The 25,977-nt window shown below is 46.6% G+C and overlaps 1 protein-coding gene across 1 annotated transcript in view; it reads left to right on the forward strand.

Moving 5' to 3' along the window:
* Positions 1-114: 114 nt before the first annotated feature.
* The window catches only part of ITGB3 (integrin subunit beta 3), a 47,310-nt gene continuing 21,447 nt past the window's right edge, over positions 115-25,977 (forward strand). Inside the window, exons 1-6 of the mRNA XM_033090590.1 lie at positions 115-270; positions 14,817-14,902; positions 22,115-22,310; positions 23,194-23,446; positions 24,719-24,881; positions 25,500-25,661. Coding sequence (XP_032946481.1) covers positions 204-270; positions 14,817-14,902; positions 22,115-22,310; positions 23,194-23,446; positions 24,719-24,881; positions 25,500-25,661 — 927 coding nt within the window. The 5' untranslated portion in view covers positions 115-203. The remainder of the gene's footprint in view (positions 271-14,816; positions 14,903-22,114; positions 22,311-23,193; positions 23,447-24,718; positions 24,882-25,499; positions 25,662-25,977) is intronic.

The following is a 25,977-nucleotide window of genomic DNA, read 5'->3' on the forward strand; positions in this document are numbered from 1 at the left end:
CGCGTTTTCCCACCGCCCCCTCTCCAGCTCAGGGTCCAGAAAAGGGCCCTAGGGGAGGAAGCGCAAGTCCGTGGCCCGCCCCGTTGCGTCCCACCCACGGCGTCCCCTCCCCTCCCGCTGCGGGAAAAGCGGCCGCGGGCGCAGCTGCTAGCTGTGGAGCGGGCGGGCGCGGCCGAGGCGGAGCGCCGCGGCGGGCGGACGAGATGCGAGCGCGGCCACTCTGGGCCGCGGTGCTGGTGCTGGGGGCGCTGGCAGGCGTCGGCGTCGGAGGTGAGTGAGGCTCCGGCGGCCCCTACGCGGCTCTCGGGGGACCCGCGCCGCGCATCTTGCCACAGCCAAGTTTGCAGACTTGGAGCGGGGAAACCTGGCAAGCAGGTCCCGCGTGGCTGCGCTCTGAGTGCGCGGGGCCAGGATGGGGCTGTCGGAGCCCGCAGCTGGGGACCTTCTCGGTCCCTGGGTGGCAGGGCGAGGGGCTCCCTAGGGGTGGGTCCTCCGGGACGCCGAAGCCATTCGCCGGGTTAGGCGCCAGTTCTGGGCGGCCTCGACGTGCGTAGTGCGGTGGGCCCATCCGTGAGCCCCGCGTTCAGCCCCGGGCTGCGCTCATCACAGGTGTTCAGGACAGTGCGATGAGAGACTGGCCCTGGTAGCCAGGGCGAGCTGGGGTTCCCCGGGGCTGTTCCCGTGCGTTGACTGAGGGATGGGCTTGTAGCTTCTCGGATGAGAGTGCGTGCGTGCGTGCAGGTTTGCCAATTAATCCACATTCCTCTTTTTCCTTGTGTTACATTTTCTCCCGTTTATTATTATTTTTAAACTTTGGTGACTCCCTGCGGGAGCGATTCGGAGGAGCATGACGGCTCTGCCTCCTACAGTGTTCCCGGGTGGTAGCGGTGTCTCTGCTTCCGGGACAGACCTGCATCCGAAATATCTCCAGTGTATGCGGGGAGCCACGCCAGGGGTCCCTGAAGCTGGCTTGATTCCCTGGCTTTGTCTCTCCTGCTGCTGCACTCACTATCAGCGGCCAAGGCAGTTGGCATTCGGCTTCATTGGTGCTCAAAAGCGGGCAGAGCCCAGCACAACCTTGGGCTGCTGCCGTGGTTCTTCCCGAGCTCTGGGACCTTCCCGGGGAGGTCTCGGACGCCTAGTCCGCTGGGGTGTTCTCCAGCAGAGGATGTACTTTCTGTGAAAGGAGGGCTACTCATCGTGAGACAATTTAAATCCTGAAGAAAGTATTTTTTTTTAAAGTAAGATGTACTGATAAATCCAGAAATAGTTTGATAAATGCCTTCAAGACTTGTATATGTGTGTGTGCGCAGGTGTAAGAGATTATACAGGACAGCGTAACAATATCTTTTTTTAAAAAATCACTTTATTGAGGTATGATTGACATACAAAAAGCTGTATATATTTAATGTATACAACTTGATGAATTTGGAGAGATGTATACAGCCCTGAAACCATCACCACATTCTATGAGCAATATCTTGATGGAGGAGTTATAGATAATAGATAGGGGGCTATTTAAGTTGTTGTTGCTGAAGCTTCCCAAGTGATGGAAGCTCAAACAGGTCAACTGATGTCTTTCGCCTGCAGTGAGCAGCCTGATGACCATGGCACAGAAGTATGAGTGTCCATCATTCCGCCCTGGGAGGTGTAGAGCCCTGGCTCAGATGCTGCCTGCTCTTGGTGGGGGTAATGGAGAAATACAGAAGGGCAACTCAGATGTCTGCCACGGAGATGCTAGCTTCTAGGAACTTAAAACATTTTTTTGCTTTCTTTTCTTTTCACAGCCACAGCTTTCTGAATTTCTGGATGATTTCTGAGTCTAATCCTTATATTTTCTTCCAGTTTTAGAAGTAAGGTAACATAAGGTAGAGCCTAGCATGGTTCATGGCTCAATATTAGTGAAGATGAAGAATAGATATGTTGTTTTGGTGTCTCTCTCTTTCCTTCTCTCAACCTTAGTATACCTTTCGTTGACCTGATTTACACAGTTGTAATAATCTACATAGAATTCCACTGCATTGACATACCTAAATTTGCATTAAATATAATCTAGGCGATCGGTTCACAGATTTGTTATGATCAGGGCAGTTTCAGCAGCAGTGATGGGTTGTGCTGAGCTAGTCCTAAACTCTCTCTGAGAAGCAGGGTAGTGGAGTGTTTAAGAGCATGAGCTCTAGAATCAGACCTCCAGCGTCATGAGTCCCCAGTAAAAGCAGATCTGATTATATTTAAGTCACCCATGCCAGTGTTGGTGGCTGGGTTGCAGGTGTCATCAGATCCCTGGAGAAGCAGGTGGTAGGATGAGAGTAGGAGAGTTGTGTTGGGACATACAGTGTTGAAGGGGCACAGAAAGGGCTGGGTGGGGGTGACACAGAGACACTGCCCGGGAATGGGACATTCTGGTATGGGGAGAAGAGGTTGTCTGAGGGTAGAATTGCGTTATGGAATTTATGTACAAAGGTGATCTTTTTAGCTGCACCCAAGAAATATGGGGTTTTGTGGTTTCCCCATAGATAGGTCTTTATTCTAACCTGAGATCTAATGGATAACAAGTTTTGTTTGCTATCACCATCTAAGTTGATTAGTTCTGAGATGAGGTGCTGATTTCTCCTCCTGAGTTTATATCCTGGGGAAAGGGAGAGCTATGGTTTAAAACCGGTCAGATGTGGGTTTAATTCTTGATTTTGCCTGTTATTGGCTGTGTGACCTTGGGCAAGTTACTTAATCTCTTGGGTCTTTAGTTTCCTCATCTGTAAAGCAGAGAAAGTCATACTTCTATGATTATGTCAGTTACATGAGATAAAGGCACAAAATAAGTATTAATAAATGGCAACTGCTGTTGTCATTATTTTTCCTGTCCATGGTATGTGCCATGTATTGAAGGCAAGAGCTGTTAACTGCTTCATGCATGAGTGCAATCCAGGCTCCCAGAATGAGCCCAGTGCGGTCCCTTTCCCCACACCCATGGGGTTTTCAACCCATTCCCTGTTGGTGGCTTGGCATATCTCAGCTACTCTGGCCCAACAAGAACCCACAGAAGAGGCCAAGAAAGAGTGGCTAATACATTTGCTTTATCCATGAGAAAACCTTAAATCTTGTCTCTGGGAAAAGAGGAAAATAAAAGACATCTACCAGATTTCAGGTTCCACGAGGAGAAGGACATGTCTGTTTGATAAACAGCCTGTGCCTAGCACCTGGCACATAGGCAGCAAAGTAAATATCTGTAGAATGCTATGAGAAGGCATCTAGAGGTGATGCGCCTCACTTCAAGAAACTCAATATTTGACTATCAGCATTCATTCCGAGAAGATTCTCAAATGCTCCCTCTGGGCATTCTGCAGGCTATTGGAGTACAGCTGAGGCCATGAATTCTTTGGGTAGACGGATCTCTGCACTATTGCACCATTTAGACCTCTGATCTGAAGGTGCTGGAAACTCAGGGGACCCTCTGTGAAGTGTCTGCCTTTTTTCCCCTTCCTGGATAAGGCAGCATTCTCCTTTACTCCACCCCCCCCACCCCCCACTCCGTCCTCAAAATTGTGCATGTGAGTGGTAGAGGTGTCCTGGGGACAGCATAAGATGGGGCAAAGAGACAAGAGCAAGGAGGGGTTGTCTGGATATGACTCTGGAATTTCCTAATAGCAGTTCCTCCCCTGCAACTCCCCACCCCACTCAGGATCTCTGGTTATCATCCCCTCCCAGCCCTAAGAATCCTTCTGCCCTTGTTGGCAGGAATAGTGAGGAAGCATGCCCACAGAAACCACAGCTCATGAATCAGCAGACAGATAATTAACTGGGGGAATGACTGAGCAGCTTCAGGGATAAACCACTTGGCTGGATCCAGCCCCCTCTGCTGCCCACAGAGCTGGCCTGCTACTTTACCCATCGCCTCTTCTCCCTCTTCCTGAACCCTGACCCTTCCGGAGCAGGAAGGTCATTGTGCCAGATGCAGCTCAGGTCACGAATGGAAATGCAGGTGGGAGCAGGGAAATGACACTGCCTATTCTTCCTGTGTAAACTGCTAATATTTATTTGAATGAAACTCTCCAGCGAAAAATTTATAAAATCTGCCTTTCTCTCCATGCGCACAGTATCTCCAGCATCACTGTTTTTTAAAAGTTAATTTTTTTGAGGTATAATTTACATACAGTAAGATCCATTGTTTTTGGGTGTACAGTTCTATAAATTTTGACAAATGCATACCTTCAGGTAATCATTACCATAATCAAGATGCAGAATATTTCCATCACCCTAAACAGTTCCCTTGAGCTCCTTTGTCATCAGTTCCCTTTCCCCATCTTTAGTTCCTGGCAACCACTGATCTGTGTCCTGGCCCTTTAGTTCTACCATTTACAGAATATCACAGAAATGAAATGATACAATATGTAGCCTTTCAAGCCTGGCTCCTTTCACTTAGTATAATGCATTTGCGATTCCTCGTGTTGTTGCCTGTATCAGAATGCTAAGAGGTTATCTGAGGCTACTTCATCTTTTTCAGGTATTGAGACAGCTCCCCTAAAAGCAGGGGGCTATATTCGTTAAACCTGGATACAATTTCCAACTTCTTAAATTTCTAATTGGATAGCTGCATTTCGGCCATGTAGATGAAGCCGTTAGTTTTCCCAAATGCTAAGTAGTACCATCTTCAGTATATTGGAGAGGGTTTTGCAGAAACCAGAACTTTTATTATTCTTGGTCCTAAAAGCAATGGATATTTTGTGGCCAAATGTGATATGTCACAACCCTCGGAGCCAGAAGCTGTTAAGTAAACTGGGGCTTTTCTACCTTTTACATTTTTTGGTATCATCTCTGAGAAAACATCCCACTGTAAGTTTTCCTTTCTGTTTTTCTGTCATGTTCCAACAAAAAGACTACTCCCTCCCTCACACCTCCCCCCAAGTGGTTTCTTAATTCAGTTAGTGAAGACATTCAACCATTTAAGGAGAGAATGAGGTGATATATGCTTATTGTAAGAAAGTCAAACATTGGAGAGTAAAAGGGCTGGTTCCCTCTAATTTTATATCCCCATAATGTCCACTATTGATCAGATGGCCTGTGCTATTCATATCTTTTCCTCTTGCACATATAATAATTCTCCTGTGTGTGTATTGCTTTCCCTAAACTTGTGTTACATTTTTTAAATTTACAAAAGCCACTTCCTTTCATGTAGGAAAAAAACAAACAAACAAACTCAGTGTAAAAAGAACTGTGGGTCTAGAATTGAGAAACTTGTATTTGAGTTGTGGCTCTGCAGGCTTCTTCATCAATTTGCTGGGTGACTTGGAACAACCTCTGGGCCTTAGTCTCTTGGTGTTTCAGGGGCTGCAAAGCAGGTGAAGGAGATAAAGGGAGAGACTTCCATTTGTTTTAGCACCTCCCCACTGTCAACAGGAGAAGGTTTTCCTTTAACTGATTAACAATGTGTCATTTTGTGTAAGGATTTGGGGGTGGGGAGTGGATAAGGGAAGTCTGCAGTTAAAAACATGCTTGAAAAACTTCACCCTCCAAGAGAGCTCCAGAAGTTTAGCAAAAGGCACTTTCAGTAGCCACTTTAAAAGTCCATGTAGAAAACCCTAAATCTCTTTGCTGGTGGGATTATGCGCTGTTTCCCGGAAAATAGGACCTAGCCAGACAATCAGCTCTAATGTATCTTTTGGAGCAAAAATTAATATAAGACCCAGTATTATATTATATTATAATATACTATATTATATTAGACCCGGTCTTATTTTACTATAAGACCGGGTCTTACATAAATTTATAGTAAAATAAGACCGGGTCTTACATAAATTTATAGTAAAATAAGACTGGGTCTTACATAAATTTTTGCTCCAAAAGATGTGTTAGAGCTGATTGTCCGGCTAGGTCTTATTTTTGGGAAAACACGGTAGAGAAATCCTGAGTCTATAAGATCCACCGATGGTTCCAAACCCCTGCTTCAGCCACCACACATGATAAACTCCAGATGAAGCCTTCCCTGGAGCCACCTGTGAGAACTAGGCTTGACCAGCTCCCCAGACGTGGAGTGTGACATGTCCATTCTGGGACTTTGAGTTGCGAACAAACCATGCTCCCTCCTGGGTGGTTCCTGAAGGCTGTGGAAATGGGCCGGACAAAATGCATTCTTGAAATGAGGGATTCCAGGAGGCTACGGGGTCTTGATGCTGAAGGTGTTCCATTTTGTAGAAAGCCTGGCATGCTCTGGGGAGCCTACATGTGAATGAATGAAATGTAGAGCAGGAGGGAGAACAGAGAACATTTACAATTAGCTTTAGTTTATTTTCTTTTAGCTTATAAGAGTAATTCAGCTTGTTAAAAAAAAAAAGTCAAGCGGTGCAGACATAGAACCATGTAGAAAGTACAAGTCCTTTGTAGTCTTGTCCTTAAAAATAACCTCTGTTAACAGTTATTCCTGAGGTTTTTTTCCTACGTATATGTCACCAGGTATAATTATTATTATTATTTTTTAATTTAGCCTTTTTTTTAAAAAGATTTTATTGGGGAAGGGGAACAGGACTTTACTGGGGAGCAGTGTGTACTTCCAGGATTTTTTTTTTCCAAGTCAAGTTGTTGTTCTTTCAGTCTTAGTTGTGGAGGGTGCCGTTCAGCTTCAAGTTGTCCTTTCAGTCTTAGTTGTGGGGGGCGCAGCTCAGCTCCAGGTCCAGTTGCCGTTGCTAGTTGCAGGGGGCACAGCCCACCATCCTTGCGGGAGTCAAACCGGCAACCTTGTGGTTGAGAGCCCACGCTCCAACCAACTGAGCCATCCGGGAGCTCAGTGGCAGCTCAGCTCAAGGTGCCATGTTCAATCTTCAGTTGCAGGGGGTGCTGCCCACCATCCCTTGCGGGAGTCGAGGAATCGAACTGGCAGCTTTGCGGTTGAGAGCCTGCGCTCCAACTAACTGAGCCATCCAGGAGGCAGCTCAGCTCATGGTGCCGTGTTCAATCTTAGTTGCAGGGGGCAGAGCCCACAATCCCTTGTGGGACTCGGAGAGTTGAACTGGCAACCTTGTGGTTGAGAGCCCACTGGCCCATGTGGGAATCGAACCAGCAGCCTCCGGAGTTAGGAGCATGGAGCTCCAACTGCCTGAGCCACCGGGCCGGCCCACCATGTATAATTATTTATCATTATTGATATTTCTCAAGCAGGATCATCCACAATAGGATTATTGTCACTTAAGATAATAATAGGCATCATTTTATGTCAGTATATGGCTTTCCATTATTAATCCCAAGAGCTAGAATTTTGGCCAGAAGGCATACAATCATGTAGACGTACCTGAATTTTCTTAACCACTTCCCTGTTGGCAGACATTGGGGTCATTCCCAGTTAGCTGCTACTACAAATAAAGCTTCAGAGGATGCCCTTGTTCATTGTCATGCCCCTTTGCTCACGGCTTTCTACAGGCTGAATTTCTTGAACTGAAGCTGCTGGGTCAAAGGACATGAATATTTTAAATTTTAATAGGTTTTGCCAAATTGTCCTCCAAAATGGTAGGAAGAATTTGCCTTCCAGTGAGGACTGGTGACATGCTGTCCGTGCCCACAAGACATGAACTGGAGGAGGAAAAGTAGCAGAACTGGACGGATGGCTAGTTGCCAAGGAGGTCACTAACAGGGCCGCTGGGCTGGGCCTCAAACAGAGCTTGGTCCAGGCTCGTCTCTACTGAATGAATCAGATGGGAGGTGGGACCTGTGCTGATAAAATTTTCCAGAACTTGAGATGCTGCATGTGAATCAAATTTCAGTGAGTCCATTAGGAAGAAATAAATACTTGTGCACTGTTTGGGGGGTTTTGGACCCTGAGATGCTGGACCTCCTAGAGCGTTAGTCACCCTTTTGATGCTTTCTGGTTGGAACATGTACTTTCTGGTTGGAACATGTACTTTCTGGGCTGGCAGTACCTTCAAGATCATCAAATCCAACACCATTTGTTTTACAGAGAAGCAAAAAGAGAGGCCCTGAGAGGGGAAGTGACTTGCCCAAATTCACACAACTAATTTAGTGGCATTGGTGGGGTCTAGCCCTGGGAGCTCCTGTCTCCTGACCAGTGATTTCTTCGCTATATCCTGTTAGAGACAAAAAGCTCTTCCTCTTCTCTGACCCTGAGCTGGGAGGGGGGATGGGCATTTCTAGTGCACGAAGTGATTCGTATGAAGGGAAGGAGGAAAGAAACCAACCCCTATAGAGCATCTACTCTAGATGGTTCTTTCACATATGTTATTTAATCCTAACAACTCATGAGGTAAGTGTTCAGACCCTATTTGGGAACATGGGGGAAAGGAAGCCGCTGCCTGGGGTCTGCAGTGCTTAGCTGATGTGGCTGGATGAGACCTGTTAAATACTAGGGAACAATGAGAAGTTCTTGAATAGGGACGTGACAGAGAATCAAAGAGTCACTGGACCTTAGATCACTAGTAAATTGAAGGGATGTACCTGAGGTCACACAGCCAGTGGGTGGCTTTAGACCTGTCCTGCCTGTGGGTCCGCATACTTTCACCCACTGTTACGTAATAATAGTGTTCATTGTTTTACTACCTCTGCCCTTACAGTGTTTCCCAGGGGCTGGGTGTTAATTTTAGATCACAACCACACAGAAGACAGGACTCTATCTGAGGGTGGGCTTATTTAGTGTTCGGTGCATGGGCTACCTAATTAATCCAGTTGAAGAGGATAACCAGACATGATCTGGATTCACTTACAAGGGTAGGGTCTAGTGGCTGAAGGGTCAGTGAAACGGTATAAGCAGTGGTCAAAACATTTGAACTTTGTCCAAGAGGATTTACTTGCTGAGGGCAAAATCCTTCCTATCGTTCAGTCATGCCCCACATGCCGTCCACCAGCAAGTTCTTGGAATATATCTGGGGTCTGACCACACTGGCGACTCCACTACCATCCAAATCCAAACCCCTGCCATCTGTTGCCTGGATTATTGTAATAGCTTTCAATTGGTGTCTTTTTGGTCTTGCTCCTCTACTGTCTGCCCTCTTCTCGGTGGCCAGGATGCTCTTTTTCTGCTCTCAAATTCCTCCAGTGGCTTCCCACCACGTGGAGAATGAAAGCTGCACTCCCTGTCATGGCTACAGCTGCTTAGTGTTCCGGTGTCTGACTGCTTCTCAGCGACCTCTGTCTCTCTTCTCCTCCTTCCCTCTTCCTGCTATTTCTTTAAGAGGCTGAGCTCCATCTAGCTCTTGTCATGTGTTTTTTTTTTCTTCTTCTTTTTTTTCTTTCTGGAATGCTCATCCCTTAGATCTTCCCATAACCCCCTTCTACATATCATTTTGAGATGTCAACTCAGAGAGGCCTTTCCTGACCACCTTTTCTAAAGGCAACTCCCTCCCCTCATTGACACTATTTCTTTATCCTGCTTTATTTTCTAAAGCATTTGCCATTGCTTGAAATTGTACTTTTTAGTTGTGTATACTTCTGTTTTCATCGTCCTCACTAAAATTCTCCGCAAGAGTAGGGGGTTTGTTTAGTGCGTCAGTGGGTCATCAGTGCCTAGGAGAGTGCTGGGCACAGTTAGGTGCTTGATGAAAATTTGTTGAATGAATGAACGAATGCTGACATCATTGATATATATTGGTAGCAAATTGTAAAACTAAAGTAAGGACTCTTCTGTTGTCCATAGGTGGATTAACCATGGCAAAGTTTTCATTCCAGGCTGGCTGTTCTCAATCATGCAGCGTATTTCAGAGCAGTGTTTCTCAAAATCATGTCATATATGCTACGGAAATGCAAATCCGTTATGTATTAGGTACTTAAGGCTGCCATGTCGGGGTGGCTTAAAACAACAGAAATTTATTCTTTCTGGAGGCTAGAAATCTAAAATCAAGGTGTCTGCAGGGCCATGCTCCCTTAGAGACTCTGGAGAGAATACTTCCTCGCATCTTTCTGTCTTCTGGAGGTGGCTGGCAGTCCTTAGCGTTCTTTACCTTCCAGTTACATCACTACAATTTCTGCTCCTGTCATCACATGGTCTTCTCCCTGTGTGTCTCTGTTTCCACTGTAGTGTTTTCTTCTTACAAGGACATCAGTCACATTGGATTAGTGCCCACCCTAATGAGCTCATTTTGATTGCATCTGCAAGGACCCTATTTCCAAATAAGGTCACAATCACAGGTACTGGGGGTTAGAACTTTAACATATCTTTTTGGGGGACACAATTCAACCCATAACACATTTTACTATTGGTGGCAGCAAATTATACACAAAAGCCTTCCGATGTTAAATCCCATATTTAATTGGCTCTGATGCACTTTAAAAAACAAACACTAAAATCGCTAAAATCAGGATGCATCCGACATGGTAGTTTGGATTTCCTGCTGCTTTGGGTGATGCTTTCTGGAGCTTCTGCTCAGAGCACAGAGGTATGTGTTACCTTGAAGTCCACCTTCCTGTCTCCTGCCCTTTCCTTGTGTTACCAGGCTGCTGCTACATTTAATGAAGGAAACAAAATAAAATAGTCTTTCTTAACGACTTGTCCTAGAGAAACTACTTATGCATCCATAGGACAGTGAGCATGAGATGTTTTGATTTTGGATGACTCACCTAGCCAGGTGACTGTGATGGAAGATCAGGCACTGCCTGAGTCACCCGTGTCCCCATGAACCTAATTAGTGACCAGTCAAAGGTCAGTGGCAGGGCTGGGAAGCCAGGCCAGAACTCTCCGGCAGACAATAAGAGAGACGTCCGTGGTGTTTGCGGCGTGGATCGCCCTCCCTTCCCACCAGACACCTCTCCCTGTGAGTTAGGCCTCTCCTGAATTCCCCTGGCCTCGCTAGGGTGGCTCGTTTCTGCATTTTGACATCCTGTCTCCTTGGACACCCTGTCCTCAAACTACCTCCTATTGACGCATTGTGACTTCCACTGGTTGCAACTTCCTTCCTTGTTTTCCTTTTTTCTCCATTTTTCCCACCCTTTTTTTTTTCCTGGTTCTGTGAATCGGGCCGAGGTGCCAAACCACAGCCTTCTACTTCTACTTTCCAGGCAAACTCCTTGGCTGATCTCGTCTATCTTTCCTCACTGGCCTTCTCTTCTTGGCCATCCCTCCTAGATTGAATTTTTGAACAACTAATATTCCTAATTCCATTTAGAAGCCAGATCTAACAATGGATCATTTTCCCCTATGCTTTCTGATGCTTTCTGGTTCCATGCCCCCACCACCCCCATGTCCAGGACATACTCAGCTGTGTGTACAGTGCCCTGTGGAACGGTGTCTTCAGGGAAAAAAGAAAAAAGAAAGGAAAACTGTTTACCTGCCGTAGACAGCCCGGGACTCAGGATAAAACAGCAACAACAAAAGCGGTAGTAACTATAGCAGCAGCAGCATGCATTGAGTGCTCGGTGTGCTCAGAGTTTGACAGGGATTGGTTTGTGGAATCCTAGTTACCCATGAGGACCAGGGCCAGTCCTCCATGTTTTCCTGCTCTGGCTAAACTGTCAGAGGGAAGGGATGGTAGGAGTTCATGTTTTTCAATGACAAAGTTCCGATGAAGACCCCTCACTTCTCCAGTAGGGCTGAACCTGGGCCCCTGAAGCCAAACAGGAACATTGGCCTTACGAGCGACTGGAAACACAGGCCCAGACACCTTCTCCATGTTCAGGAGGGAGCAGTGGCCTTGGAGCAGCTGCTCATTGAGTCAGCATGGCCCAGGCGCACAGACTTCCTATGAGTCAGTCACTTTCAGCCACTGCTTTCCAGGGAACCTGCCTTTGGTGGCAGGTCTTGATGGGGAGTGTCATGGGCGGGGTCATTGGTTCTCATGAAGTCAACCTGTGCTCCATTACAAAGAGGTGGGGGGGGAACTGTGTAACCATCACTCCTCAGAGGTGACTTCCTAAAGAACAAATCCCAGGACTTCCTTATCCTCTGGGGTCAGGGGCCCCCTGTTCCCAGGGAGGGGCCTCCTGTTACTTACCTCACCTCTGGCAAGGCTTTCCCTTGTGGCTGCAGGTCAAGGACCCATAGGGAAATGCTAATTTGAGAATGAGTGGATGGATAAATGTATAGACTGGGAGAAGTTTTCAAAAATAATTTGACATTGCACACACCCTCCACGGTCCTCTTCTCTCTTCTAACTCTTCCCGTGGTCTCCTTTCCCCAGTGAAAATCGAAGGTATTTGTGTCCAAAATTACCCCTCTGGATGCTGATTCCCATGGAAACTTCAAAAGGGAGGCAGATGCCTAAAATAGTTCAGGCTGTGCTCCTTTCAGAACTCTTCCAATAAGGCAATATTGGCGGAGCTGTGATCACATCTGGCTGGAAAAAGAGCAATTGTGAGCTAAGAGATGGTGAGGCAGCCCCTTCACGGAGAGGCCTCCTGGTTGCATTGTTGATTCTAAACATTCAGGCGTTCTGAATCAGGCAGCTCTGGGACGACCGACTTCCTTTTTTCCATTACTGGCAGTGCATGGCTGAGGGCTGCCCCAACTTAGAGGTGGCCTTGGTGCTTTAGAGCCAGGCCTGGAACCACTACCATAATTTCCACCTTACCGTCCTTGTACTCACATGCTAGGGTTGTGGTCAGGTCAGAGGCTGGAGCCCCAGAGGTTACACGTGGGATTATGGTGACATCCCGTAGCAGAATTTTAGAGTTAGGAAAGGCCTTTGAAGTTAGACAGATTCAAGGCTTTGAGGAAACCCAGGGCTTCCAGGAGGGGCTTCAAGGATTTCACATGTAATCTAGTATTTTTAGGAGAACATTGAAAATTTAAATTGCCTGAGAAGCAGTTTCAACCTATATCTATGTTTTAGATTGAAATTCTATGCATAATTTGGAGAAATGAGCTCAGTTGCTTAACAAAACAAAACTGATCTAGTCCAGTACCTCTCAATTTGCTCTAATATATATTTATTGAGCATCTCTGTTGAGCAAGGACTGGGGCTGAACTGCGCTGGGCTGGGCTGGGCTGGGCAGGGCAGGCTTCAAGAGGCTTGAAATCTATCGGGTGGCAGTGTTGTTATGGCAGATAGCTAAATCATATAATATGTTAGGAATACTGGAGTTGAAGAAACTGAGGCTGAGAGAAGATAAATGGCTCTCCTAAGACTAGATTATTAGTGGGTAACTCAGTGAGGACCACAGTCAAAATTGGTTTATGTTCTACAAGGCAATAAGCCCTAACCTTTGGGGGTTACCTTTTCTACCAGACAGGAATCATTTGTGTTGCTGTTGGGTAAGAGTCATACACATGTTCTCATCAAGAATCATTTCCATTGCTATTGGTTTTCTACAAGCTAACCTCTACTCTTACAGACTTGTAAACTATTTTAATTGATAGAAGCCAAATAAAGGTGCACACCACTAGAAAAGAAGATAATTCCTAAGCATGGTGGGTCTACTAGTCAATACCCTGAATTATATTGAAAGGGCACCCAGTATTCCCTTTGCCTATTTCCAAGTTTGGGATAATTTTTTCTAACCTGTGTGTGTGTGTGTGTGTGTGTGTGTGTGTGTGAGTGTGTGTGTGTGTGTGTGTGTGTATGTGTGTGTGCAAGTACATTCTCTGGGTATGTTTTTGTCCAGAAGTGGCAAGGGAGGGAGTTCAGTCACACTATAATAAAATGGACTAAGACATTCAGCTCAATGAGAAGTTTCAGGGACACTGAGAAAACACCCCTACCATCAGGGTGATTTCTCCCCAAATGGATTTGCTGGTCTTACTAGCTGGGGGCAAAGGGGCCACTTTAGAAAATTGGATAAAGGAACTTGTAGGATAACTGGGTCACGGGGAGTAATGGGTCTTTGTCATTCTGCCTTTTATATTGAAAAAGGCCTTCCTGGGGGCACGGCGGGGTTTGCCTGGTGAAGGCCAGGAAGGCTGAGCTAGAACAAGCATGGAGGATGGGGGCTTCTGTCCAAGCAAATGCCTAAGGTTTGCTTCTAGGCTGAGCTTCTCAGAGCTATTTTGGTCCCTCTGGTTGTCACTCTCGCCTGCTTTTTCTCTATCCTTTGACATAAGAAGACTGTTCACATTTGAGTGGCATTTTGTAGGATGCCACGTGCTTCTCCCTTACCTCACTGAATTCTTGCACAAATCCTATGAGATAGATATTATCATTTCATAGAGGTGAACTGAGTCATGACACGGCTAGTAAGAGTAGCATTCAGAATTCAAATATAGGCCTTCCAACTCCCAAATTCCAGCTTATATCGGTCAATCTTTTGTTCTTCCAGCATCTATCAGTCAGCTTTTTCTAGCATTTCTGTAGTTCTCCCTGGAGCAGTCTATGCTTGGATCCAAAGATATATGTATTGGGAAGCTTGAGAAGATTCCAGAAGATTTGCTTTTCCCTGGTAGGCCAGTGGGACACTGCCATGGCAGTTCACTCCCCCTCCCCCCACCCAATATTTAGGCTGCATGTTCATGTATGTGCATCAGGGCCTTGGATCCTCTGTATTGTGGCTGTGAAGATGTCACCAGAATAATTGGACAGAGGACCCATTGCCACGCTCTGGACCTCAATTTTTCATTTGCACAATATAGGTGTCAAACCAATTGTTAATTAAAGCCTTTACATCAGTTATGATCTGACACGTTGGGTCCATGGCTCAGTCTTGCTCCCTCACTGGCCATCACTGTGGCCTCATCAATGGAAGCCGGTGATGAGTTTCCCGACCTTCGTTATTTTCCTTCTTCCTTCTCAAACAGACTGCATTGGGTAAATGTCTGTGGTCTGGTTAGGTTAGGGTGTGTTTGTGTGCATCTGAGAGCTGTAAACCTGGGCACTTGGGATGGGTGGGAAGAATGGGGCAGGCCAGTTACTTCGTCACGTCAAATCAGGACCAATGCCTTTGTCTCTCTGTTGCAGGGCCCAACATCTGTACCACACGAGGCGTGAGCTCCTGCCAGCAATGTCTGGCTGTGAGTCCCATGTGTGCTTGGTGCTCAGATGAGGTAAGGAGAAGACACCTAACCTCACTTCTTCGCCAGACTCAGCTGCTTTTGTGCAGGACCAGACCCAGGGCATAGCTCCTCCCTCCAAAATACACAAGCCCCTTGTCCCTTCTGAGCAAACCGAGGGTGAAGCCTTCCCATTGATGGATGCTGAAGTGAGCCAATTTGGGGGTGTTACTGGGAATGCCATCCAGGGTCCACCGCATGCCCGGGGCTCTGGGCAATTTGGTTGGTCCTTCTGGCCTCACCCATAAGCATTGCCACCCTTTACCACCCTTTGCTTATTTCTTGTTGGGGTGGAACATCCCAGGGAAGCAGGGCCTCAGGTCTCGAAAGAAGAGGCAGGAGAGGGTTATAGGTACGCAGAGGATGCTGGATTACAGACACCCCAGAATTTTTAAAAGGCAAATAAAAGAGGAATCTTACCCTTGTGTGGGAGGATGTTTAGTCAGATCTTTTCCCTTTTCCTCTCGATGATAGGTTGGGCCCCGCAGCTTTACCTTTTTCTTTATCTTCTTTTCCTCCGTCCTTCCATCTCCTCGGTGTCAATGAGGGAAGAAGCTGAGTTAATTTGGTGAGGATGCGAGGGTGACAGGAAAGGGTTAGCTGTGTCTAGTCAAAGGGTTTGTTGTGTCTGGGGCCCTAGGGAATGAGTGTGTCTGAGGGAATGGCTATGTTTGTAGCTGGGACGGGAATTTGGAGCTGGCAAGACCTGGTTGGGATGGGGTGGTGGTGAGTGTGGCTGGAGAGATTCCAGTGATTACAGAGTCTGAGGCTGAGTCATTGGCCTGGCCCCCAGCAGGTGGTTACCTGAACTCCTGGCTTCCTCTCAGCCAGCCACCTGAGATGCCCTCTTTGTCACGACAGCAGGTTCCTGCACTGTGCAGTTTTATGAGGCTCTAACCCAGGCCCTCATTCTCTCTGTCTGTTTCTCTTTCCAATCTGCTGAGTTTCCTAAAAAGGCAACCTCCCTGGCAGGCTGGTGGGGGCGGAAGATGGGGGTGGGGGTGGGGGTGGGAGTGGGAGGCGGTGTTTATACCTCCACAAGAGGACTGCCAGAAGCACAGGCCAGCCCAACACACTGCTTTGGCCTGAGTGCAGTTCAGCACGGGAACTGTTTCCAGAAGCAGCTGCCCAACATCTGGGCCACATTGACTTCATTTAGCAAATGAAACATTCCCTGGGGCTGGGGGGTAGGGGGGCAAGGGAGGGGTGAGTCCTTCCTCTCCATCCCCTCAGGTTCTCCACCCCTCTGGGCTAAGCTGGAGGCTCAAGTGTGATGTGGCCTCCACCCTTCTCATTCGCCATATCCTCCTTCCCTTGGTCACCATGATTATTTTTAAGCTTCTTTTACAAGGAAGTTGGAACTGTGCAGCTGAACCCTGGAAGGAGGGAGATCTGGATGGGGAGGGTGCCTTATTGGATTGAATGGCCTGAAGCTGGCTGGAGCAGAGGGGTAACCAGGGGAGAAGCCCTAGTGTCACTCACAGGATGCCCCCCCTCTTCCTCCCTCCTTTTCAACCCAAAGCAAGAGAAAATGGAGACAATGGTGGCCCAGAGGAGTCTGGGGGAAAAGAAAACATATTCTTAGCATGTCTGTCATTTTCTTGATCTGCACAGGGACCAGCCACGTAACTGATCATGTGACCAGATTTCAGAGAAGCATCACGTGGATTATTTATGGATGACCCTGGGGCAGACCAGGGGAAGGTACAGGTCAGGATCAGAGCATAGGCTAGGACCAGCCTAGGAATGGAGGGTGGAGTCAGAGAGGAAATGGGTAAGTCTAGGACCAAAGAGAACTAATAAGAGCAGAAAGAAGGTCCAATAAGATATTCTCCGAGCGAATGAAATATAAACAGGAAAGTGGGGGAGGCCAAGGATTTAGTGAATGACTACAACTATCTCTGAGTAAGAAGGAGCAGGGGAGGAGAGGAAGAGCAGGGGAAGAGGGCAGGAGGGGAGAAGGGGAGGAAGATAGTGGAGGAGTCCTTGTGGGGTAAAATGTGTCAGCCAGGGAGGAAAGGGAGGTGGGAATCCTAGGCTGTAACCTGAACATGGCTGCTCTTTTTTTTCTTGAGGGCTTCCCCTGCACAAACTGAGTTTAACTGCGGAAAGTGTCTTGGCTGTTGACTTAACTAAAAGTGAACCGTGTGGGCCATTTGATATGTGATTTGTTGATTAATCGACCCTGGAGAGCCCACTGCTTCTGCCTCCCCTACCTTGGCTGGTGGAGGCAGGATTGGCAGTGTCTGGAAAAACAACTGGTTGGGCTCAGCTTTCCCTTGGTCCTAGAGGACGGCCGCTTTGGGTGTGTATAGCAAGCGCTTGGCTGGGTGGTAGGAAACCGTAGCCAATGTGGATGAGTGCAGAGTTTGGGGCCCATCTGCATAGGGTGTGTTCTTGGGGGGGGTTGGATACTGACACGGGTTGGGGGCGGTTGCTGTCTTTGAGCTATGAATCTACCAAAGAGGCTGGCCGCACACAGAGGTTCAACTTGTGCTTCTGGCCTCCGCGGCACCATGTTGGAATCTAGACCCTTCCAAACTTGTCTGGTGGTGAGAATTACCTGGGGTGTTTGTTAAATATAAAGCTGCCCAGGACGTACCCTGTACCTATTGCATCAGAATGGGTTGTTATGACAGCAAGTTTGGCAAAAACTGCTAATTGAAAGGGCTGATCCTTGGGGTCATGGTGGTGGAGGTGGAGTTAAAGTTGCCGGATAAAGTACAGGACACCCAGTTAAATTTGAATTACACAATAAATAATATTTAGCATAAGTATGTTCCAAATATTTGCTAAATTTGGCAACCCTAAGGTAGAGGGAAATACCTCCAGCTAAGATGGAGGAATTTTAATGTAGTCCTGAGTGCACATCAGAAGGTGGACCAGCTCACAGTTGGCCTGACATCCAAGGATGAAAGAAGAAGAATGGGTTTGGGTCTAGCCAAAGTAGAAGACTCCAATAGGACTTACTTCTTAGTTTATTTGCATCTGCGGGGGAAAGGTTTAGGCCACTATTTTAATTTTTTAGTCACTAACATAATTTACTCTCACGTCTCTGTTGCTTTTTCTTTCTACCTTTTTTTTTTAAATCTGGAGGATAAATGTTCATCTTGAGAGTTTTGCTCCAACTTGCTATTGTAACAAGAAGTGTAATATTAAAAGTGCTCTTCCCCCTGTAAATAATGGGGTGTGAAGACTAATAACCGTAATAAAATGCTTTTCATTTCTTCTCCTTTCTGTCCCCTGCATGCTTCTCTCTTTGTATGTTTAAGTGATTTCTTCATCTCACTGGATGTCAATCAAGAGGACAGTGTTAATTTATTGGGATTGAGGGTATCTGCTAGCTCTCTGGGGAAAAAATTAAGTACCAGGAAATACTACTGTGCTTTGTCCTCCAAAAACACAGTATGCAATAATGGTAGTAGTTATAATGGTAATAGTAGAAAAGAGTCACATTCTAATTGCATTTATTTGGTTATACCATAGCAAAAGGATTTGAATATATTTGACCTATATTGAGATTTTTATATTTTGAAAGCATTTCACATTCAGTCTTATTTTATCTCCTGACCAACCCCGTGAGATAGGTAGAGTAACAACAGTTATTCATGCTGTACTTCCCCGATTTCCAAAATGGGATTCATGGAGAATGGGAGTAATAGCATGTGTCACCCTCCCAGGAGAGGGAGGGAATTTACCTCACACAGCATGTGGGCGGGAGCCTCCCAACTCTCTGTTTCAATCTTCCCCTGGGTCTTGGTTATTTTTGCCCTTTTTGTGTAACATCCGGTTTCACTAGGAACTAGAACTTTAAGAGTCCTCCCCCCTCCTTCCAGTTTCTCTCGGAGTAACCTGGAGACATTCCTTTTACCTTCTCAGCCTGGGTTATTAAGAAAGGGAATGTTGTCCAAGTGTGTTGAGGTCACTGCCTGGTATTCTTCTGGGACAGGAGGCTCTCGGGAGAGCGTGGCTGAAGGGCAGACCTGTTTGTTATGTTCCTGACCTCTGATGTCAGTGACCACAAAGGGAGGGAGGGAGGGAGACGGTTTTTGTTTCTTAGTGTTTCTAAGAAAATTCACAACAAAGCAGAAGGACTGTCAGCAAGACTTAGCACTTCTCGTAAGCACTGTCACGTTAGAAAATAGGGGTCAGGAAACCCCCTTCCCAACTCCAAACATTCTCTCCCTTCGCGGATGCAGCTTGAAGACACACGATGGCCTTGCGTTTTCATTCAGTTCCTGGTCTCACCCTTCCCTCTCTCCTTCAGCGTCTTAGTCCTGGGAAGGCTCTTCTCCTCAGTGTATCTTGTTCTTTCCAATCATTGCCTTTTTTGGAAGGATTTCTTTCTGGGGCTTTGTGGGCAGCTGGAATCAGAGATAAGGTAGGGAGTTTTCTGAGCAAGAAAGAGACGGCTTCCTGAGGGAGAAGGTTCGGGAGAGACGGGCAGGGGCAGCAAGAGGAGTTTGGGCACAAAAAAGCAAAGTGCTCATGAGTTCTCCCCTCTGCCATCTGTCTTCTGCCAGAGTTCAGTGTGGGGAGGGGACTTTCATTTCCCTCGGAGACTTGGAGGACCTATGCGGTTCCTGTTGGAATCTTTTGAGCCGGAAAATTTAAGTCTTCTGCACTGTTTCCCACTGTCCATTTCATTTCTCTACCTCACACCCATGAAGCTGAGATAGAAAGAAGGAAGCTGCTGGCTTCCAGAAGCTCTTCCCACTTTTTGCCTGGGCCATAGGTGGTCCTCATGACTTTTGTCTGAATCCGTTCAGGCTGCTATAACAAAGATACTGAGTGACTTAACAACAAATATTTATTTCTCGCAGTTCTGGAAGCTTGGAAGTCCAAGATCAAGGTAGCAGCAAATTTGAATCATAGATGGCTATCTTCTGTCTGTGCCCTCCCATGGCAGAAGGGGTCAGGGAGCTCTCTGGGGCCTCTTTTTAAGGGCGTTAATCCCATTCAGGAAGGCTTTACCTCAGGACCTTAATCACCTTCCAAGGCCCCACCTCCTAATACCGTCCCTTCGTCTTCTTGGAGATTCAAGTGTTAGGGTTTTCACAAATGAATTCCGGGTGACACAGACATTCAGTCTGTAGCACTGTTGGTGTTGTGCTCGTTCCATGCGTGTGAGGAAGCTGGTCAGCCTATCAGAGGAGCACTGGGCAGGAGAGGGAGAGAGACTGAGCTTCAGGAGGGGTTTTAGGCTACTGAGTCCTGATTTTTAAAATGTGGATGGCTCCTTGTGGCCCAATCCCTCTGCTGGAAATAAGGCTGCCAGTCACCTGAGGGGCTGTCTGTCCTTACCACACCTCCCATATCCCCATCTTGCATCCTATTCCCTACCTGGGACATTCTCAGGTTTCCACACTCCCGCTTCTCTGCCTCGATTCTCATTCTGTATAAAATGCAATACAACTTATCGTTTTGTGAGGATAATTACAGTCAGGCAGTCTAGTTAGCGTCTCACTTCTGCCACTTCCTAGTTCTGTTAACTTTGAGTAAATTACTTAACTTCTCCAAGCCTTAGATGTCTTACCTGTTAAGATTGGGTTCCTCATTTGTGAAGCCTCTAAGCCTCAGATTCCTCACTTGTAAAATAATAATAGTTTCAGCGTTACCAAACTCTAATCAGCAGGATTGCAGAAATGCGTGTAGAGTGCTTAGCACTTTACACAGTGCCTGCCATGCAGTAAGTGCTCAATAAATGTTAACACTAGTCCTTCTGGGATATTAGTTTGACTTATTCAGCTTCTTCTGGAAATGGCTGTGAGAGAGGGTGGGTCGGGATGGAAAGGTGGTTCGAAGGGCTAAAGGCCTAGATATTGTGAAATAGGTCCGAGAGGGATTTTCCAGTTTTCCCGCCAGTCTCCCCAACCTGGCAAGGAACCCTGTGGACTTGCGCCCACACAGTGCTGGCTAAATTTGCTGAATGTCAGAGCAGGAAGGGACTGAAAATACCACGTCATGAATCCCTTTATCGAACAGGTGAAGAAACTGATGCTAGAAGGAGTGAAATGACTTACCTGAGGTCACATGACTAGTTAGTGTCAGACCTAGGATTGAACCTGTCTCCTGATTTCCAGTGTTCTTTCCATTACAGCGTGTCCTTCATTCAGTACTCAGGTATACACACACACAGAGCTCCAGAGGGCCAGGGGATACATCCCAGGGTTTTTGGAAGGATGCTCACTTGGCTCTTTGTCCAGGGTGAGGAAGGACGCTTACAGGGATAGGATAGGCTCTGGCCAGTAGCCTGGCATCATGGGTTTTGCCCAAGCTTGTGAAGTTTATTCAAAATTAATTTGTACAGGAACTATTTATAGAGCATCTCATAATAATAGCTAACAATTATTTGGCACTCACTCTGTGGCAGGTACCATGCTACATGTTTTAAATGTATTGTCTTATCTAGTTTTGTATAACATCCTTGTGAGGCTGAGACTATTTATTATTTTCGTGTTATGGCTGAGGAAATGTGACATGGAGAGTTAGGTGACTCAGGCTAGCAACTGGCTAGTGAAGAGGCAATGCTGAGATGTAATCCCAGCCAAGCTACTCCTGTGCTCTTAGCTCCTACTTTCTGCTGCTGCCCTATACTTCTTCCCCCTATTAACTTTGTGGGTAAGTCCTGGGTTGGATGCTGGGAATAGGGAAGGAACAGTCCCTGCCCTCATGGATCTCATACCTTAGCCAGTGCTTTAACACAGTGGCTTCCAAACTGTTTTGACTCTGACCTCCAGAAAGAAATACATTGCATATCATTATTTATTATACATATTGTACCCTACTCCCCAATATATAAACTTTTCACAAAACAATATTTACTTTTACTATTTATATACTTTGATACTTTCTATTCTATTGCATTTTGTTTAATAAATTGATGGTTGAAACCCACTACGTTGATTTTTGGGACCCACATGTAGGTTGCATTTCACAGTTTGAAAAATGTAAGTTTAACAGGAAGCTTACTGTTTTGGCTCTCTTCCTAGCTACCAATCTATGAACCTATCTGTTGGCTCAATTTCCTCCTTCTGTACAATGGGCCCCGGGACTACCTTAGGAAGGACCGCATGAGTTCATTTATGCTGGTTTAGCTCCAAAAGGCTGGGTAAGCTCTAGGCCACTGGGAGGTGGCAGAGCCTGCAGGGAGCAGAAGCCACCATTACTCCGATCACAGCTGCCCCTTGGGCTCCTGTCTTATAGGCCCTGCCTGTGGGCTCACCACGCTGTAACCTGAAGGAGAATCTGCTGAAGGATAACTGTGCCCTGGAGTCCATCGAGTTCCCCATCAGTGAGACCAGCATCCTGGAGGCCAGGCCCCTCAGTGACAAGGGCTCTGGAGACAGCTCCCAGATTACTCAAGTCAGTCCCCAGAGGATTGCGCTCCGGCTCCGGCCAGGTAAGGATGGGGCTTATCATGGGGCGATGCCAGACAGGTAGGCACAGGGCACCAAGTGGAGGTTTGTTCAGGAAGCCTTGGGGAAGTAGATCACAATGGAAATGGGGAAGGAAGAGAAGGACGTGGAGGGAGGTGTGGGCAGGAGAATGGAAGAAAGTGGACGATGTTGGGACTTGGAGTCAGAAGATCTAAGTTTGAATTTTGACTCGCCCATATTCTAGCTATCTAACCTTGGACAAGTTACTTTAACCTTTCTGACATGGCAGGTACTCAAAAAATGTTTGTTTCTTCTTTCCTCCAATGCCTGTTTTACCTAGCTCATAGCTTTGTGTGTAGGCTCAAATGAAATATAAGATGAAACAGCAATTTGGAAGCCCCTTTTCCATGTGAGATTGTGGCAAGGCCATGGGGGGCAGAGAAAAAGGGGCAGGAGACTTTCAGAGGCTTAAGAAACAGGATTTTTGAAGCATTGATTTTTGACTTTCCAATTAAGTCAAAGAGAATTTAAGAAAGCACCTTGTACGTGTAAGGCATGTGTTGGGTACTATGGGATTCAGGGTGGGACATAGTTCAGCTTTTTACAGAGTCTAAAGTGTAGTAACTGCTACAACCTCTGTGACATAGGGTGGTAGGCCCTTGGGATCCAGAGGATTAGGCAGGTGGGCACTTAGAGAGGGTGGAGAATTTTAGAATGGAAAAGAAAAGGTTAAAACTAGGAAGGTCAAGAGATTAGAAGAGGAGTAGAATTACAAGGGGAGAGGAGAAAGGACCAGGGCTTTCAAGTTTGGTTTGATCAAGGAGTTCCTTGATCTTTACTGTGTCCACATTGACGTAAGTCTTAGAGAGAGAAGAGGAGAAACACTAACATCCTTCTGCCTTCCAGATGATTCGAAGAGTTTCTCAGTCCAAGTCCGGCAGGTGGAGGATTATCCTGTGGACATCTACTACTTGATGGACCTGTCCTACTCCATGAAAGATGACCTGTCGAGCATCCAGAACCTGGGCACCAAGCTGGCTACCCAGATGCGCAAGCTCACCAGTAACCTGCGGATCGGCTTCGGGGCCTTTGTGGACAAGCCTGTGTCACCGTACATGTACATCTCCCCACCAGAGGCCCTCAAAAATCCCTGCTATGAGTAAGTCTCTCCTCTAGAAGTCAAGGCAGCACCCCTCCTCTTTTCCCCACGCAAGTCCGAGGCCTGGTTTCCATTTCCCGCTCCAAGGTCGCTTTGTTGGCTGCCTTCTGGCCAAATCATGTCTCCTCTCTACCTTGGTCTTCTAGATAGGAAGTGGGCCAGCCTGTTGATTTGAAGTATTGTGTCAATAGAGTCCAAAGCTGTTTGGAGACCTAGAAAGAAAATCCGTCAGCTTCTTGGGGTTTTGGTCACAAATATATAGGAGATGAGAGAATTGGATGGACATGAGATCAAACGTTGAGGGAAATTTATGGATAAGTAAATAGAGGAATTATAATTTCAGAAGGATTGATTTCATTGTTCTTGTCACCACTGCCCTCACCATCAAGCGTGTGCGTCGTATGGGGTTAAAATGCAAGGAATTAAGTCCTAGAGGAACATAAAAGAGTGGAAATGACATTTATTGAACCCTCTAGTCGTCTGTAAATCGATAAGGATGCCTTTGTTGATACTTTGGTTTACAACTGAATGGCTTATTTATGTAATTGGTGGAGACTATGCAAATCCATGGATTATAATAATATGAAATCAGGGTAAATAAACTGACAAAGCATGAATTTGCTTTTTAGTTTTCAAAGTTATATGATGTGCCTTTTTAAGCTTCTGTCTGGGTTATAAGGCTCCCCAGTAAAGATGTCAGCCATCAATTAACCAAAGTGCTGGTCTGGTGATAGAAATGCTCCTGTCTGGCACAGATTTATCAATTTATTGATGGTTCAGAGGCATGGTTACTGATGAACTTTTGCTTTATTGTTGTGTTAATGTTACTGTAGAGAAGTATTAAGTATAAGGTGGTAACAACAACTAGAGCCTCGCTCTGATCTAAGTGCTTTATATGTGTTAACTCACGTAAGCCTTACAACAGCTCTTATGAGACATGGGCTATCATGTCCCCATTCTTATAGGTTAAGTGTAGTGACACTTGCTTAGGGACCCATGACTTATAAGTAAAGGAGCTGGGATTTGAACCCCAGGCAGTCAGTTTCTCCAGCTCCTTCTCTTATCCTGTAGGTTAGCTGGAGGTAAGGTCAATGTGATGCCTCAGGTAATTGGAGGGGTAGTTTGGAGTCTGAACTGCCTGGGTAATTGTGGTTGTATAGAATTGGCCTGGGCATACCACTATCCATATTTGTCCCCCTCTGTTTCCCTCCCACTCCCAACACAGTCTTTTCCATCATGGTGTCTGCTTAAATTATCTCCCTCGTTTCCCAGTATGAAGACCACTTGTTTGCCCATGTTTGGCTATAAACATGTGCTGACGCTCACTGACCAGGTGACCCGCTTCAATGAGGAGGTGAAGAAGCAGAGTGTGTCACGGAACCGAGATGGCCCAGAGGGTGGCTTTGATGCCATTATGCAGGCTACAGTCTGTGATGTGAGTTTGGAGGGTATGGAGTGCCAGGTGTGGTTGGCGCAGATAAAATGGGGAACGAAGTGGCTCAACTGTGGGGATTTTTGTGTGAAATAAGAAATAGGAACTAAGCAGAGCTTCATATAGTATAAGCAATAAGTTGTTCCTGGTACGCAGCCTCTGCTTGTATCTGCTCCCTGGCCAGAGCTGACATTTGTTTGAATCTCATAGTCCCAGATGTTTTCTGGGGAGAGCATCTTCTTATCTTCTCTGGAAGCATATCAGAGTCAAGCTGGGTTAATGTAACCTCAGCAAAGTGGGCAGATGTTCAGATGGGATTCTTCTAGCCCAGCCCAGCTCTGCAGATGCAAATGGGTTTTTAGATGGGTCATGCGGTTCTCACCAGAAAAGTTATACTTGGAGTTGAATCAGGTGTCTTTCAGCTGCTTGAACTAATCAGCCAAGAAAACAGAAACCCCCAAGTTGAAAAGCGCCAGTTTATGTTCCAAGAATTGGGACTGAGGCTCTTCTCTGAGATACCCCGTTTAGCCCTTCAGGCAGGGAGGTCCCTGGGTCTTTGTTTTTTTGCAAAGGACATGGCTAAAGTTGCTTTCTCTCCTTTGTATTTTTTTTTTTAAACAGGAGAAGATTGGTTGGAGGAATGATGCATCCCACTTGCTGGTGTTTACCACTGATGCCAAGACCCATATAGCGCTGGATGGAAGGTTGGCAGGGATTGTCCAGCCAAATGATGGGCAGTGTCATGTTGGCAATGACAACCATTACTCTGCCTCCACTACTATGGTGAGATTCTTGGTACCACCTATGGTCCCTATTCACTATGGCCAGGACTGGCCTAACCCAGGCACAGTCTTTGTGTAAATATGAAAATGGTAGCCCTTCCTCTGGGCAGGGAGCAAGGCTTGTTTCAGCCTATCCGCCCCACCCCCACCCCCAACCAACTGGAAACCTTCATCCAGGGCACCACCTGCACAACCATTAGGAAAGGTCCTGACTATGGTCAGTGGTACCTCTACCTCCAGCAGCAGCAGCACGGCATCCAGAATGGATTCAGAGGACTTTTGCAGGTCTAGCTGGGAAGGAGGTCTTCCTGTCTACT

This window comes from Rhinolophus ferrumequinum, chromosome 21 (genome assembly GCF_004115265.2).
Source record: "Rhinolophus ferrumequinum isolate MPI-CBG mRhiFer1 chromosome 21, mRhiFer1_v1.p, whole genome shotgun sequence".
Lineage (NCBI taxonomy): Eukaryota > Metazoa > Chordata > Mammalia > Chiroptera > Rhinolophidae > Rhinolophus > Rhinolophus ferrumequinum.